This window comes from Protobothrops mucrosquamatus, unplaced genomic scaffold, assembly GCF_001527695.2.
Source record: "Protobothrops mucrosquamatus isolate PMUCROS unplaced genomic scaffold, P.Mucros_1.0 scaffold49, whole genome shotgun sequence".
NCBI lineage: Eukaryota > Metazoa > Chordata > Lepidosauria > Squamata > Viperidae > Protobothrops > Protobothrops mucrosquamatus.
Window position 1 is genome coordinate 165,776 of NW_015386431.1, and position 14,051 is coordinate 179,826.

General features: G+C 37.5%; 1 protein-coding gene across 1 annotated transcript in view; it reads right to left on the reverse strand.

Annotated features, from left to right (window-relative positions):
* The window catches only part of TRHDE (thyrotropin releasing hormone degrading enzyme), a 261,694-nt gene that overhangs the window by 84,255 nt on the left and 163,388 nt on the right, over positions 1-14,051 (reverse strand). The window contains exon 7 of the mRNA XM_015811780.1: positions 7,860-7,925. Coding sequence (XP_015667266.1) covers positions 7,860-7,925 — 66 coding nt within the window. The remainder of the gene's footprint in view (positions 1-7,859; positions 7,926-14,051) is intronic.

The following is a 14,051-nucleotide window of genomic DNA, read 5'->3' on the forward strand; positions in this document are numbered from 1 at the left end:
TTCATGCCCGTTGCTGGTTGGCTAACTCGCAACGGGGTCTTACCAGCCAATGGAATTGTGTGATTACGAGCCAGGGGAATCCCATAAAAGAGGGCTCCCCTGGCCCAGATGGCAGTCCGGATTTACTTTATGCCTTGCCAATAAACCGAGAGCTGACTGTCACTCGACTCGTATCTTACTGCCTGCGCGATCTAACATCTTTCATTTTTCCAACTTTGGTATTCCAATTTCTAATCATAAGCAGTACTGTAAATCTCCACTTGCATGCTGTTGATTACAAATCTAACTGTAAAACTCATCAACCTCCTCTTATTCTGAATTCATGGTTTCTTCCTTTCTAACCACTAGACCAAACTGGCTTGCTCGCTCTTTCGCTCTATCTATCTATCTATCTATCTATCTATCTATCTATCTATCTATCTATCTATCTATCTATCATCTATCTATCTATCTATCATCTATCTATCTATCTATCTATCTATCTATCTATCTATCTATCTATCTATCTATCTATCTATCTATCATCTATCTATCATCTATCATCTACCCACCCATTAGTTAAATTTATAAGGCCGGCTATCATTTTGCAAAACTAAGAAAACTTTATTATGATAATTACATTTATACACCTATCAAGCTATAGCCTATATATTTTTAAAAAATGAAAGACCACACAATGTGTTAGAATACATGGAACTTGAATGATATCTGCACTCTTATTAGTAGACAGAAAGAAAGGGATTGTTGGAACAAAAAACATGAGACCTAAGTGATTAAATAAACCTCTGAATAGCACTAAAAGGAATTTGAGGCAAGTAGCTCATGTTAAACAGGAAATATAAAGAAGTCAAAACAGAGAATCTACATTAATCTATATTTCCATTGTCCGTAGAGACCAGTGGTTGAAAAAGTTCAGTGAGACAAAACATAGAAAAGCAGATCTTCCAACATAATGTTATATTTTCTTTGAGCATGTCGTAAGGCATGTGCACATTTATTATTCATAATTGCATCTTACTTTATCTTAAATACTTCAAAATGTCATTATTTAGTGATACTATAAAAACAGTTTTTACAACAAGGGATTACTTACAAAAGAGCTAGGTCTCTAAAACAGAAAAGGGGACGTTTCTGTTTGATCCAAAGGATACTACAAGGCATAAAAAGTGACTTGTTCATTGATATAGAGGTGTTGTTATGGAAACCTGTTTGGCATAAAAAGAAAGCTAGAATAAGATTTAAGAGTGTGACTCAAGGCTTTATGTAACAGACTTAAAAGGCTTATTAGATATAGACTGATTTATGGCTTAAGACAGTTAAATAAGATGTTGGATTGAATAAAAATTAATTAAAGGTCTGAATGTAATAACAAGATGTTTGTCTATGTATTAATATGTTCTGGATATAGTAATTTTGGGAGAAGGTTAAAGGAATTTGATATTGAGGGATTGATTGATAGATTACAAAGTATAATAGAAATAGAAAGGTATTTTTCTTTTTTCTTTTTTTTGTTTTGTCTTTGTTTTTTGTTCTTTTTTTCTTTTCTTTTCTGAACTAATTTTTTTTTTAATTAGAAATGATAGCAATTTGTAATGGAAGAAGAATAAGAAAAAAGAAGAAATGATACTAATAAATGTTTACTGAATATGTTAAGGAAAAGGGTAATGGAGAGACACCCGAAGTGTTAAATATGCATTTAGATTAGAAATATGGAATATAGCAACTGAAATAGTAAAGCTTAACACAGGATTTGGATTTATGGATCTATTTAGATGAAAGGCTATTGAGGATTGTTATGATTGACTTAGTTGTATTGAAATATATTAACTTCAATATAATATGTTACTAGAGGGAAAAGAGAGGGGATTTTTTAATGATTTAATCTGAACTTTATGAGTATGACTTTGTTTGTGGACAATTGATTGCCCTGCTACCACGTTGATTCTTAAGCACTTGTTTGTAAAATGAAAAAACTAATAAAACTTGTTTTAAAAAAACAGTTTTTAGCCTCTATTTGTCTATATTAACTAATATAATTGAATGCTCTATCGTAGGACATTTGTAGCTAAGTGCAGGTTTCAGTTTCTGCCTTATATTTGTCTATATTGATTTCTTTGAAATACAGTCAGGTAATCCTTACTCTTCTACAACCTTTAGTAATTTTTAATTACAGATACACTTTACTATCTTAAACTGGGTACTGGATTAAATTAAATATGTACACTTATGAATAGCCTATCTAATGACTCTTTTATATTCTACATTAACCTCCCTAGAAACCATGTCAAGATATAGACATATTGAAGAAAGTTAAAGAAATAGTATTTTTAATTATTTCAGATTCAACTTTGTTTCAAAAATGAATCTATCAACCATTTCTAAATATCTGGATGGAATATGCTTCCTGGAGAAGATGTCTGTCATTGCTATACTAAATGCATCTTTTTTATAATACACTTACTATGCTTATTTAAGTGTTGCTTTATGTTTTAACTCTCAGTTTATTGGGTGAAAATAGACTAACCATATTAATATATGCCCTGATCCCAGATGGAGTTTATTTAAATTTCAGATTGAAAGCTTACTAAAAACAGATAAGATTGATTGCCCTTTCCATCTAACCATAATTGTATTTCAGGTGAACATCAATTTACTTTAAAGGACACTTCTAAGTAACAGAGTGCATCATACATAATTCATAAATCACAGCTGTCTGTTATATGATTTACTTAAAACAGGAATAGAGTGCGTTGTTTTTTCTTTTGTGGTTTTGCTTGGCTTGTTTGCTTTTAAATTGTTTTAAAAACATTAATTTATTTGGAATTATTGAAGTCTTTATCTTGACAGAGGAAAAAATAAATATTCTCCATTCACAATGTCTTACTTTTCATCAGGTGTGTCAGATATACTGGTTATTAATTTTTCAAACATAATTAATACAAATGAATCATGTTAATAAAAGTATAAATAAAGCATTAAGTACTATTGTATCAATTTTATGATACTTTCCAAAGTGTAAGTTCAGTATTGATTTTTTTTTAGAAGGTTAAGTTTTGGTTTTGATTTTTTGCAGTAGTGTATTCCATTTTTGTTTTAGTTTGGAAAATAAAAATCCACATTCAAACTCTGCTCCCACAATTAAAAAAAAACATTTTTACTGTTAGATGAGTTAGTAATCTGCAGTTAGATTCATAGTCTAAGACTGATGGAAACTTAATAATTCAAGATCTAACAAGGACCTAAGAATTATTAAGGTAGTATCTAAGAATATAGGTGTTGTTATTATTATTTGCTTTACATTATTTTACAAATATATACCTATATCCAGACTTCAGAGTCTGAAATTCACCAAGCTGAATGTCTTCCGTGGCCCAATAGGAATCATTTCAGATGAGTAAGTTAGTTTAAAATCTATTATTATTTAACCAGTTGTACTTTAAAATATTTGTGGACCTACAGTAAATGTTCTAGGGATGCACAATGTATTCTTATTTACTTTTGCCATGCTATGCAATAATTCTGTCACAAAATTCTGCATTTTGCTTTACAAATGCTTACTAATTCTTTATTTAAAAACATTTAAATGAGGTATATTATGATTTCTAATCTTAGCGTTTTACTTTCCCTATCAGGAAGATTTGAACTGGAGATACCCACTTTCCTAATAAGATTATGTCTGCACTACTTTCAAAAGAAGTACCTTCTACTGATGGTTTTGGAAAAAATCCAAGTGTAATTGGATAGGTTAGGTCAGATCCTAACTATATTAAACCCATGACATATAATTAATTTTCTCACTATAGACAATATAATAACCATAAAATCCAAAATGGGATACATATAATAACACTCCCCACCCCACCCCCACCAAAGCTCTCCTGGCCATAGAGAACTGGAAAAACTTTGGATGTAATAGCTGTTCCAGCAGAAAATCAATACACATCAAAATATCCACTTAATGGATAAACAGGTATCATTGTCAAATTTGAGTAGTTCTAACATTTGGGTTAAGAATATATCAATCTATACTTTGTTTATTTACAGGTACCAGCCTTAAATAAACATAAAAATACAAAATACAGGTAATCCCCGAGTTACGAACATTCCCTTAGCGAATATTTGAAGTTATGCGATAAGCACCCCCTAGTGTTTACAAAAAAGTGCTGAAATCATGAATGTTGCCACACCATGGCAGTCATTTACCCTTTTGAACAATCTCAGAGACACTGCAAAATTAATTCTGGCTATTCACCCCCCCCTCCTGCCCCGGGTCTCCCTAGGCACTAGGCCTATGGATACTCATATTGTGAAGATCTAGAGAGTCTTCGCTTTCTTGGTTGTTTCGCTGCCTCAGGCCTTTGGTGCATTTGCAGAGAATGGAGGCCTAAAGTACTGCAAGATCACACGAGGTCAGTGGCACGAGATCTCATGCTACTGATCTCATGTGATCTCACAGTACTTTGGCCTCTGTTCTCTGCAAACGGAGGCCTGGACGCCTTCAGTTAGTTTGCAAAGCCTTTTTTGCCATCTTTGCAAAAAGCCTGTGCCACCGAGAAAGAGTCCCAAGTCCCATGTTTCACTGGCAGAGACCTTTAGGAAAGGCCTCTGCCACCCAGAACAGAGCTCTGGAGCCACGTGGCCATCACCCTGACCTCAATTCTAGACAGCAGAGACCTGGAGGCCTCCGATGCCCGGAACGGATCTTCAGAGCCACATGGCCACTGCCTTTAACCTCCATTCTGGATGTTGGAGCCTCTGCCATCCAGAACGGAGATTGGGGGCAGCAGCCGCATGGCTCTGGAGGTCCGTTTGGGGTGTTGGAGCCTCTTCCAAGCCTCTGCCACCCAAAATGAAGGTCGGGGGCGGCAGCCATGTGGCTCCAGAGGTCCATTCTGTGTGGTTGAGGCCTCCTCTAGTATAAACACTTTTCGGCTATAGGCTGAAAGCTTCTGGGGGCCATGATCTCTTGCTCAGGCACCCATCCACTTTTCCAGAAAATGAGTGTTTGACTTCCCATGAGATCAAGGCATCCAGAAGCTTCCAGGCTCTACGTGAAACACGATTTTGTTGCTCCAAACCTCCCATTGGTGTGCAAACACTTTCCCACACCGAGTCTGGGAGCCTTGGAGGAGACTCAGAAGTGGCCAGCAGCCCAGTGAGTCAGAGAAGCCAAGCAGGGCATGCTTGTCCTACTCTCCCTCTGCTCTCATGGGGAGCAGACAAAGAAACAGGCTGGAGAGGAGACAGGTCTTCAAAATGCAAGTGACCCGGCATGGCAGGATGGCGGGGAGAGCTGGGGACCCCAGCTAAGGGAGAATGAGGTATTTTAGTGGGTCAGGGGAGGCCTTGGTGGTCTGAAGCAGGTGGCCCATTCCATCACTAGCCCCTCCATGGTCTTCCCCAGCCTGAGATACCTCATGTTCACTTAACAAACTGTGCATTTGCGCACACATTAAATTAGCAAATGTGTGGGCGATAGTAAGGAGTGATCACATTCAAGGCATGAGATTCATTCCTACGAATCCTTGAGTTATGAATGGAATGGGCAGGCTCCATTCCATTCGTAGCTCAAGGACTACCTGTAATCCATTACTGTGCAATGTGAAACAAAATTGTAATTATCTACAGTACATATCATCTACAGTTTCTTATCACATCATGCCCAGTAATATACAACAACTTATCTCCCTGTATTTATCTTTACTTTATTTTCCAAACATTAATGAGCCAGTGTATTGCCATTTTAAAACAATTTTCTTAACATTAATGGCTACAGAACACAGAATGTTTTAAAGGACAGAAGATTCCATAGGCCTTCTCTAATGTCTTATTTATTTATTTATTTTGATTTGTGCTTATGTTTTTTCTTCCTGCTCTTGTAATAATACTCTGCATTAAACCATATAAGTTCAATAACAATTTATTTTTAATGGTAAACAAATTTTTGGAATCTCTTCAGTTATGCCTAAAACCATATAGTTAATCTTTGCTTAATAATTTTATGTGAGATTGCTATTATTAATAGGGAATTCTGCATTTTTATATATGTTCTTCTATTAAGATAGAAATGCCACTGAACAAAGCTTTATGTTTATCCATTCCCTTAAAGCAGACATGTCAAACACAAGGCCTGCGGGCCGGATGCGGCCTGTGAAGTGGTTTCATGTGGCCCACAAAGCCATCCTGGAAACAGTGAGGGAACAGCCCCCGCTGCCTTGGCCCTAGCCCAGGCCTGCCGGGAGCCAATGTATAATTTTGTGGTGGCCATCTATGCTGAAACGCATTCAGTCTTAGCTCCACAAGGCCATCTGGAAACAGCGAGGAACCAGCCCCTGCCATGTCGGCCCTGCCCTCTGGGTGCATGCTGGGGAGGTGTCACCCTTTGTGAGGAATGAAGAAATGCACCATCACCTGGAAGTGGCCAGTAAATAGCCCTTGTCTACTTCACATATGCAGCTTGATGGGCTCTGGGGGAGGGGTTTCAGCAGGCAGCGGGGCGCTCTCTTCACAGTGCCAAGAACTGAGCCAAGTGGCGTGAATCTGATGAGAAGTGCAATGCTGCCTAACCCCCAGCCTGCCCAGTTTCAGCAGGCAGCAAGGTGCAAAGCTGGCGAGCTTCGCACCGCTCGGCTCAACCTCTCAGCGCTGTGAGTAGAGGGCCCCACTGCCTGCTGAAACCGGGCAGGCTGGGGGCTGGGCGGCATTGTGCAGGTAACATTGACTCTCACGCTGCTCATGGCATCCCCTCCCCCAGAGCCCACCAAGCCAGATATGTGAAGTAGGTGAGGGCCATGTGCTGGCCACTTCCAGGTGATGGTGCATTTCTTCATTCCTCACAAAGGCTGACACCTCCCCAGCTGCGTTTCTTGCCTGTTTTTCTCCCTCCCTCATCTCAAATATTTTCCCATCACTCTGTACTTAGGAAGGAAGGAAAGAAGGAAAGAAGGAGAGGGAGGGTCTGAGGGAAGTCCTGCCTTAGTCCTGCCCTGCTGCCCTTTTATCATCCCCTTGCCCCCTCCTCCTGGCCTATCCTGGGAGTCTCCCATCCTATTGCTAAAAAAGCTTTGGATACAAAGCCAGGTCTCCTCCCATGGAGAGGGAATGGGCCTCCCTCTGACTATGCCCTCATACCCATCATGAGCAACCTGGCTAAGGAGAGCAAGCACAGCAGCAGCAGCCTTGAGGAGGAGTAAATGAAGCTGGGCACCCCCTTGGGGATGTGGGGCTGGACTTGGTGCTGTGGGTGCTCAAGAGCCAGGCTGGGCGTTTGACCTCTGCTGCACAGGGCTCCGGGCAGCCCGCACCACCATCCAGCCCCCCGGCATGGCCTAAGAGGAACAGTGAGGCTCCTCCAGTGGACCATGCCTTGGCACTTGCCCTGGTCCCACCCCCTTCTGCCAGAGACCCTCAGATCTGTCCCACTCCTGCCCAGGCTCCCACAGGCACCCTTGACGTGAACGATGTAGAGCTGGCCACGCCCACCCAGTAGGCTGCACCCCCCCTGGCCACCCCCCCACCCCAAGGGAAACCGCAATGCCGATGAGGCCCTCAATAAAATTGATTTTGACACCCCTGCCTTAAAGTGACGTACTGTAAAAATGCTCATGTAAATTAAACACTGATACAAATTAGATGCCACAAAATGTGCTTAAAAGGTTGAAAAAACATATCCATTTGACCCTTGGAAAACTACACATAAAGCTTCATTTTCTACATGATGCAATATTAATGTAACACAACCTTGTTTTTCTCCTATTAATCAAGTCTTTAAAATTGACAGAAACTTGTACAATAAAAATACAATGGCATAAATGCAAAGATAAACAAATAAGGAATGGAAAATAAATGTTTCTACATACTTGTAGGCCCATCTGAAATACTGAGTGACCCATAAAATTAGCCAGCATTCGAATTAAAGCTGCACCCTGCAAACACAATTAAAAAAAATGAGTTGTTATCCAAGTAGTTTCATGGTAATACATGAAATTTACAATTATTCCAGTATTTATTTCAGAATAATTATAGGTTTATTATTCATTACATTTAGAATTATCCCTCAAAAGTATTTGACTTAAACATTTTAGAAGCTATATGCTTCATTATAAGCTTTGTTGGGGGAAAAAACAGAAACAAAAATGAAGTTATGAACATACAGAAATGGGGTTATTTTCAAACAGAGGTACTAAACTTATACCTTACTGATTTGAGTGCAACAACATGAAACAGTATGTTATAAAAGCACAATATTTCTCTTCCCTACTATTGACTGTTCATAAGCATATCTTTGAATGAAATAATTTAAGTATAACATGTTGAGATTTAATGCATAAGAAAGGCAACTAGTTCTACAAGAGTAATCAGTACAAATGAAATACTATTGTTCAGATTTAAAACACCGTAAGTCCAGGATTTTTTTATGGTTGAACAACAAGCATCCAGAAATTTAATTTTAGACATACAAATATATGTTTGGACAAAACATATGTCCTCTTTTAGTGCATCTCATGATTGCCAGTAATTCTAATTTAACAGGAAACGTACGTACTCACAGCTTAGTTGGAGTTATGGTTAAAGATATGGATGAATATCTTTTGTTCTGGATAGAATGAAGTTTCAAATGGGTGAAGCAATCTAAATCTATTTTAGAGCTTATATTACAGTTTTCATGTTTTTGCACTAATAATGTTTTACCATGTTGATAAATACTGCATTTGGCATTTACTCTCCATATTTAATATATATCTATAAACATCAATATATATCCAAGGCTGTAATTCTAAGATCAGTATTTGAATGGGAAAATAGTAAGAATTTTAATGAAACTTCAGAATTTATCAATGCAATTTAGAGTAGGTATAGGTAACCAGGAATAATCAAAATGTTTTGGATTATTGTGCCTATAATTATATAATTTTATTCTAGAGGACATTTGCTAGCCTCCATGCTGCCATTTTAAATGGCTTGTTTATGCATGTTTCTTGAAGCCCAATGGCTCTCTGATGATTAGGCTAGACCTTAAGACTGACTTTTTGAAATGAATTGTTAAAAATAACATGCAATAGAAATTTGTGATTTATGGGCCCTTCCAGTGAAGATGATGGCATATAGAAGATTCTTGGTCAGAATGAGAGAGATGCAAATAATAAAGAATATGAAGTAATGAATGAAATGACTAGGTGTGTGTAAAAATATGAGGGAGGGAGGATATATCAGGTCTGAAGAAGACTGGTCTAATCTTGTGAATTAATGTTGATTAACACATACAGAGAATTGAATATTTAGGCTTAATTATTTAATTAAAGAGCTCAAGTACAGTATGTATCAAAAATTAGTGTCACCTAATTTATTAGGAGCTCATTTGACAGTAGGAAATCATAGTGTGTGATGGTGCCACAAATTTAATGGAAAGTATGCAAGAGTTTATAAAAACCAAAATCTGAGAAATGCAATGTGGTATTATGCTGGGGACAAAATATGCAGGCCCTTTCTCCTTAGTTATGAGAAATGTTTCAGCCATGTTTCCTTTTCTTTTTTCTTGCCCTTTAATTTCTTTATCTTACTATTTCCTACTCCTCTTCTGCAGTCTATATTTCAATGCTTTACTCCCAAAGGGAATAGCATGATGAATGCATTATATATCCAACATGTTGAAATTCTGAATATTTTTTTCCATATCAAACCCACTAATTTGATAAACTTAATATCCTATAAATATCCTATGAGTTTTATTACATTAAAATAATATCTGCCCTATTTCATGTCACAAAGCATTCTCCAAGTCTGGAAGATGGGTTAAATTTGTAATTACTAATACTCTCTTCCATAAAGTTTAGTGAAGTCACAATAGATACTAAGGCTACCATTCCATGGATCACAGGATAACACAGCCTGGAGCTGCTGAGTCATAGGTATATGTATAGTATAGTTTTCTCTTTCTTACTCTAGTCATAGCATTCTCTTACTATTTATATTTTTCAACCTAGAGCAACACCAAAGCAATATGTGACTATTCTTTCTTTTCTACTAAAATTGTATAAATAAAATGTTAAGTAAAATTGTATAATTTTATAGTTTGGAATAAAAAATAATTTAATTTTTGGAAACTCATATTGCCCTATGGTTGAAACACATTTTTTTAAAAAGGACAATAGATGCAAAAGACACATACAAGAACCTTTATGTTATGTTTGCCCTTCAAATAACAAGCAACAAACAATACTCAAATCTCTTTTATAAATTAAAAATTTGTTGACATAGGCAGACACAGCTGGATGCCAATATGAAATTTAGCTTATTAGGAAATTCACAGCATGAATTAACATTAGAGAACAAACTATGTCAAGCTTGGATCATAAAAAGACACTTAAAATACTCTCATAAAATGAGGAAAATAAATTTGAAATGCTCTTGTGAATGGCCTTAAGATATATTTTGGCCTATTTAAATTTTAAACAAATACACCAGGAAGCTTCAATAGAGTCAATGTGAATTCTATGTGATATATTTGAATTCTGATGTTTAAAGTGATAGCAGCTTGAAGCTACAATACTAAATATAATAATTCTTACTGAAGTGTGGACTTCAACTCCCAGAAATCCCAAGATAGCATACACACATATTAAAATCGCTGAGGTTGAGAAACATTGCTCTAAAGCAAACTCCCATAAACTAGTATTCTCTAGAAGTGCTAGACTACCTGATAGAATTCTCAGTCAATATGAACAGTAATTATGACAGGAAGAATCTCTGAAAATTATAGTTCCAGTTTATCTGAGATAGTTATTAGGAAAAATAATTAGGAAAAGTCAGAAAACCCTATATGTTTCAAATAGGACTTGTATAGATACAAATTAGCAGGGAAAATGAGATTAGGAGCACCGGTTGATTTTCTTGCAGTACATTACAAACATCTTAAAGCAGCAATATCTTTTCCTGGGCCTGTGCAATTATTGTACAATGATAGGAAATAGTTTTATAATGCCTTTGAAAACTGTTTTTGCCTTTTTAATTCTAACCTTTGCACAGCCCCAGTATCCATTTAAAATAGTATGACTGAAGGGAAAAAAACCGTGGGCTTTATCTATTAGTTTTGTGACCTTACAATAAATACATAGGGTAAATTCCTTGATAAGAAAGCATTAGCAAGCAGATAGTTTTTCTTTTAAAGCAGTACCTTATGTTTACACCCCTCTGTCTACATTAGCTTTTTAACAAATGGAAATTTGGACAAGCACTGAAAACAAAAAGGGGAAAGTATCTCAAATGCCAGTAGAATATTTCATTACATAGAAATATAATAGCTTTTTGTAACATTCCTTTATCAAGAGCACTGTGCTTATTAGCTAAAATATTTTAGTTCAAAGTCTATACAGTAATTTCCTATTGGCACTTAGTGTATATTAGCTCTTCAATTATCATACTTGTAACTCTTACTTGAGTTGCAAAGTCATTGATTTGATCTCTTATCTGCCTTAGCCACATGCTAAAGATTTTAAGGAGTTTAAAAGAAGACTGTAAAAAAAATATTCCTTAGGCACATGCCATAAATCTGAATTTCTCATGTGTCAGAATGAAGTTTTAAGCACAAGCCAGAAATGAAGAATTTGAAGAATATCATGCAGTCTCTTCTGACTCTGGGGAGAATGGAAATACTCGTCAATACCTAATCTGAAGTAGGCATTTACAAAGATAACTGAGTTTATGGTCTTCCAGGTATGCTTACTGCTAACAAAAAGGCTAATATCCTCACAATAGAGTGCATGGATGAATTTATTATTACAGTAAATAAAATGTTTGCATGGTTTTCCTGAAATGTATACTTACGACACTAGGAACTCTGCCAATATTTCACAAAATGATAGAAGCTTCCTTTGCTGGAATAGTTAAAGAGAATGGTTTGTGATTTATCTGAGAAAATGTTGAGAAATCCATCATATAGAGAATGAAAAAATGCAACTTTGCCTCCTGGTACAGTTTACAGTACTAAACAATTTATCTCTGGGATAGATGTTGACATGCTAAAGAGAAAATAAATCTTTGAGGAAATGATCAGATGAGGAAACTTCATGAATACAATCTGACAGTATATCTAGAGGAAACAAGTCCATATTTTATATTTATATATCATGCTTGTAAAAGATAAACTCCTTTAAGACAGTACAATTATTAAAGATACAAGCAATGAGTTTATATATATAAACTCATTGCTTGTATACAACTTTGATAATTTTGAATATTGGAATCCCAGGTATGGACATTTAAAGTCAATAAGATAAAAACAAAGAACTCCGGGATGTAAAGCAAAAGTCTTTTTTTAATTGCGCCCTAACCGTATATTGTGCACATCTGTCTATCGTAAACCCACTCATACGGACAGAACACTGCACTACAGGAGTAATCATCCTGTAGCACACAGAATTAGTTGTGTTAGGACTTTATTCAAATGAATCAACTCCCACTGCAGCACGGGTAGACCCAAAATTGAAGAGACAAAATATCTATATCACACTTTTAGGCTCAATGGTTACCCCGCGGAATTTGTGAGATGTTACAGCAGACCACTCAACTTCACAGGGCCCAAACTTCCAGAGCAACGACGATACCGGCCACACATATAAAGTTACCTTACATCTGTGGTGTTTCCGAAGCCACGGCATGGCTGCTGGCCCCCCACAATGTGAGCATTGCCCATAGACCAGAGCAGACCCTAAGAGCTAAGATCATGGGTCCCCCAAAGAGCCGCTCCCCAACAGTGAACAGTCTTCCATAGTCTATAGAATTAATTGCAGGAACTGCCCCTGCAATTATGTTGGGGAAACAACTAAAAGGCTCAGGACTAGGGTCCATGAACATGAACTGGCAATTAAAAGGCAGGAGCAGCGCTCACAAGTGTGGGCCCACATGGCCAACCTGGACCACACATTCAATCTGGAAAACGCACAGGCCATATCCTGTGAGACCACTAAGGGTGGCCACCTTCTTAAAGAAGCCTGGCTTTCGGATGAGAATTCCATCAACCGGCATATAGACCTCCTACCAGCGTACCAGACTCTTAGAAGGTGGGAGAGACAACATTGCAATCCACAGAGTAGATGGCCATCCTGCACAGTGCAAAAGCAGGACCATGGTTTTACAAATGGGGAAGCTGCGATCCCCAGGGAGGACAGCGAACTGGCAAAAGGGGAGGTGGGGCAGGGGACACCACAACGAGATAGCAACTGGCAAGATTGGAGTGACAGGGCTACAGGTGAGGCGGCAATGGTTGCTATGGGAGGAGACAACAAACTAACGATGTGTCAAGATCAGGTGTTGGAAACAGATGTGCGGAAGCGGCTCGAAAGGAGAGATAAAAAGGGAGGGAATAGGGAGCAGGAACATCCGAACAGCTGCTCTTTGCAGGATTGGGGAGAGGGAGCTATGGGCGAAACAACGGAGGCCTTAGGGGAGGATGACAGCCATACAAGCCGTTTGAAATGCATACTCTTCATGCTTCTAGAAGCCCGAAGCTGAAAACACCAGCCTGAAGATGACGAATGGGACTTCGTCGAAACGTCGCCAAGACACTTCCAATTTTACGCGGGAGAAAACCCGAATAACCAAAGACCTACATTCAAACACCCGCGAAAACCTCAGAAAACATATATGTATGTATGTATGTATGTATAGTAAGGCCTTAGGCAATCCAAAATTTCATAGTTCTCAGTGTAATATGAAGTTACTTAAGTTGACCATATCAGGAAAAGATCTTATCTCTTTTAAGCTTATGGAGTGTACAATTTACATAGTGATCATAACTAATTGTCTTTTTTTCTAGACCTGTACATGTCATTTATTAACATTAGATATTTCTATATGTTGTGGCAGGGGATGGTATTGGATCAATTTACAACTTCTTCATGGATAATTTCCATTATACAATCCTGCCAAAACTCTTAGAAGCTGACTGTGAGATCATAATCATGACTGTTTTCTTCAGAATAATGAGGCATGAGCCCATCTGTGCTGCACTGTGTCCAACCAATAGGAGAATACAAAAACTGTCAATTCCTCAC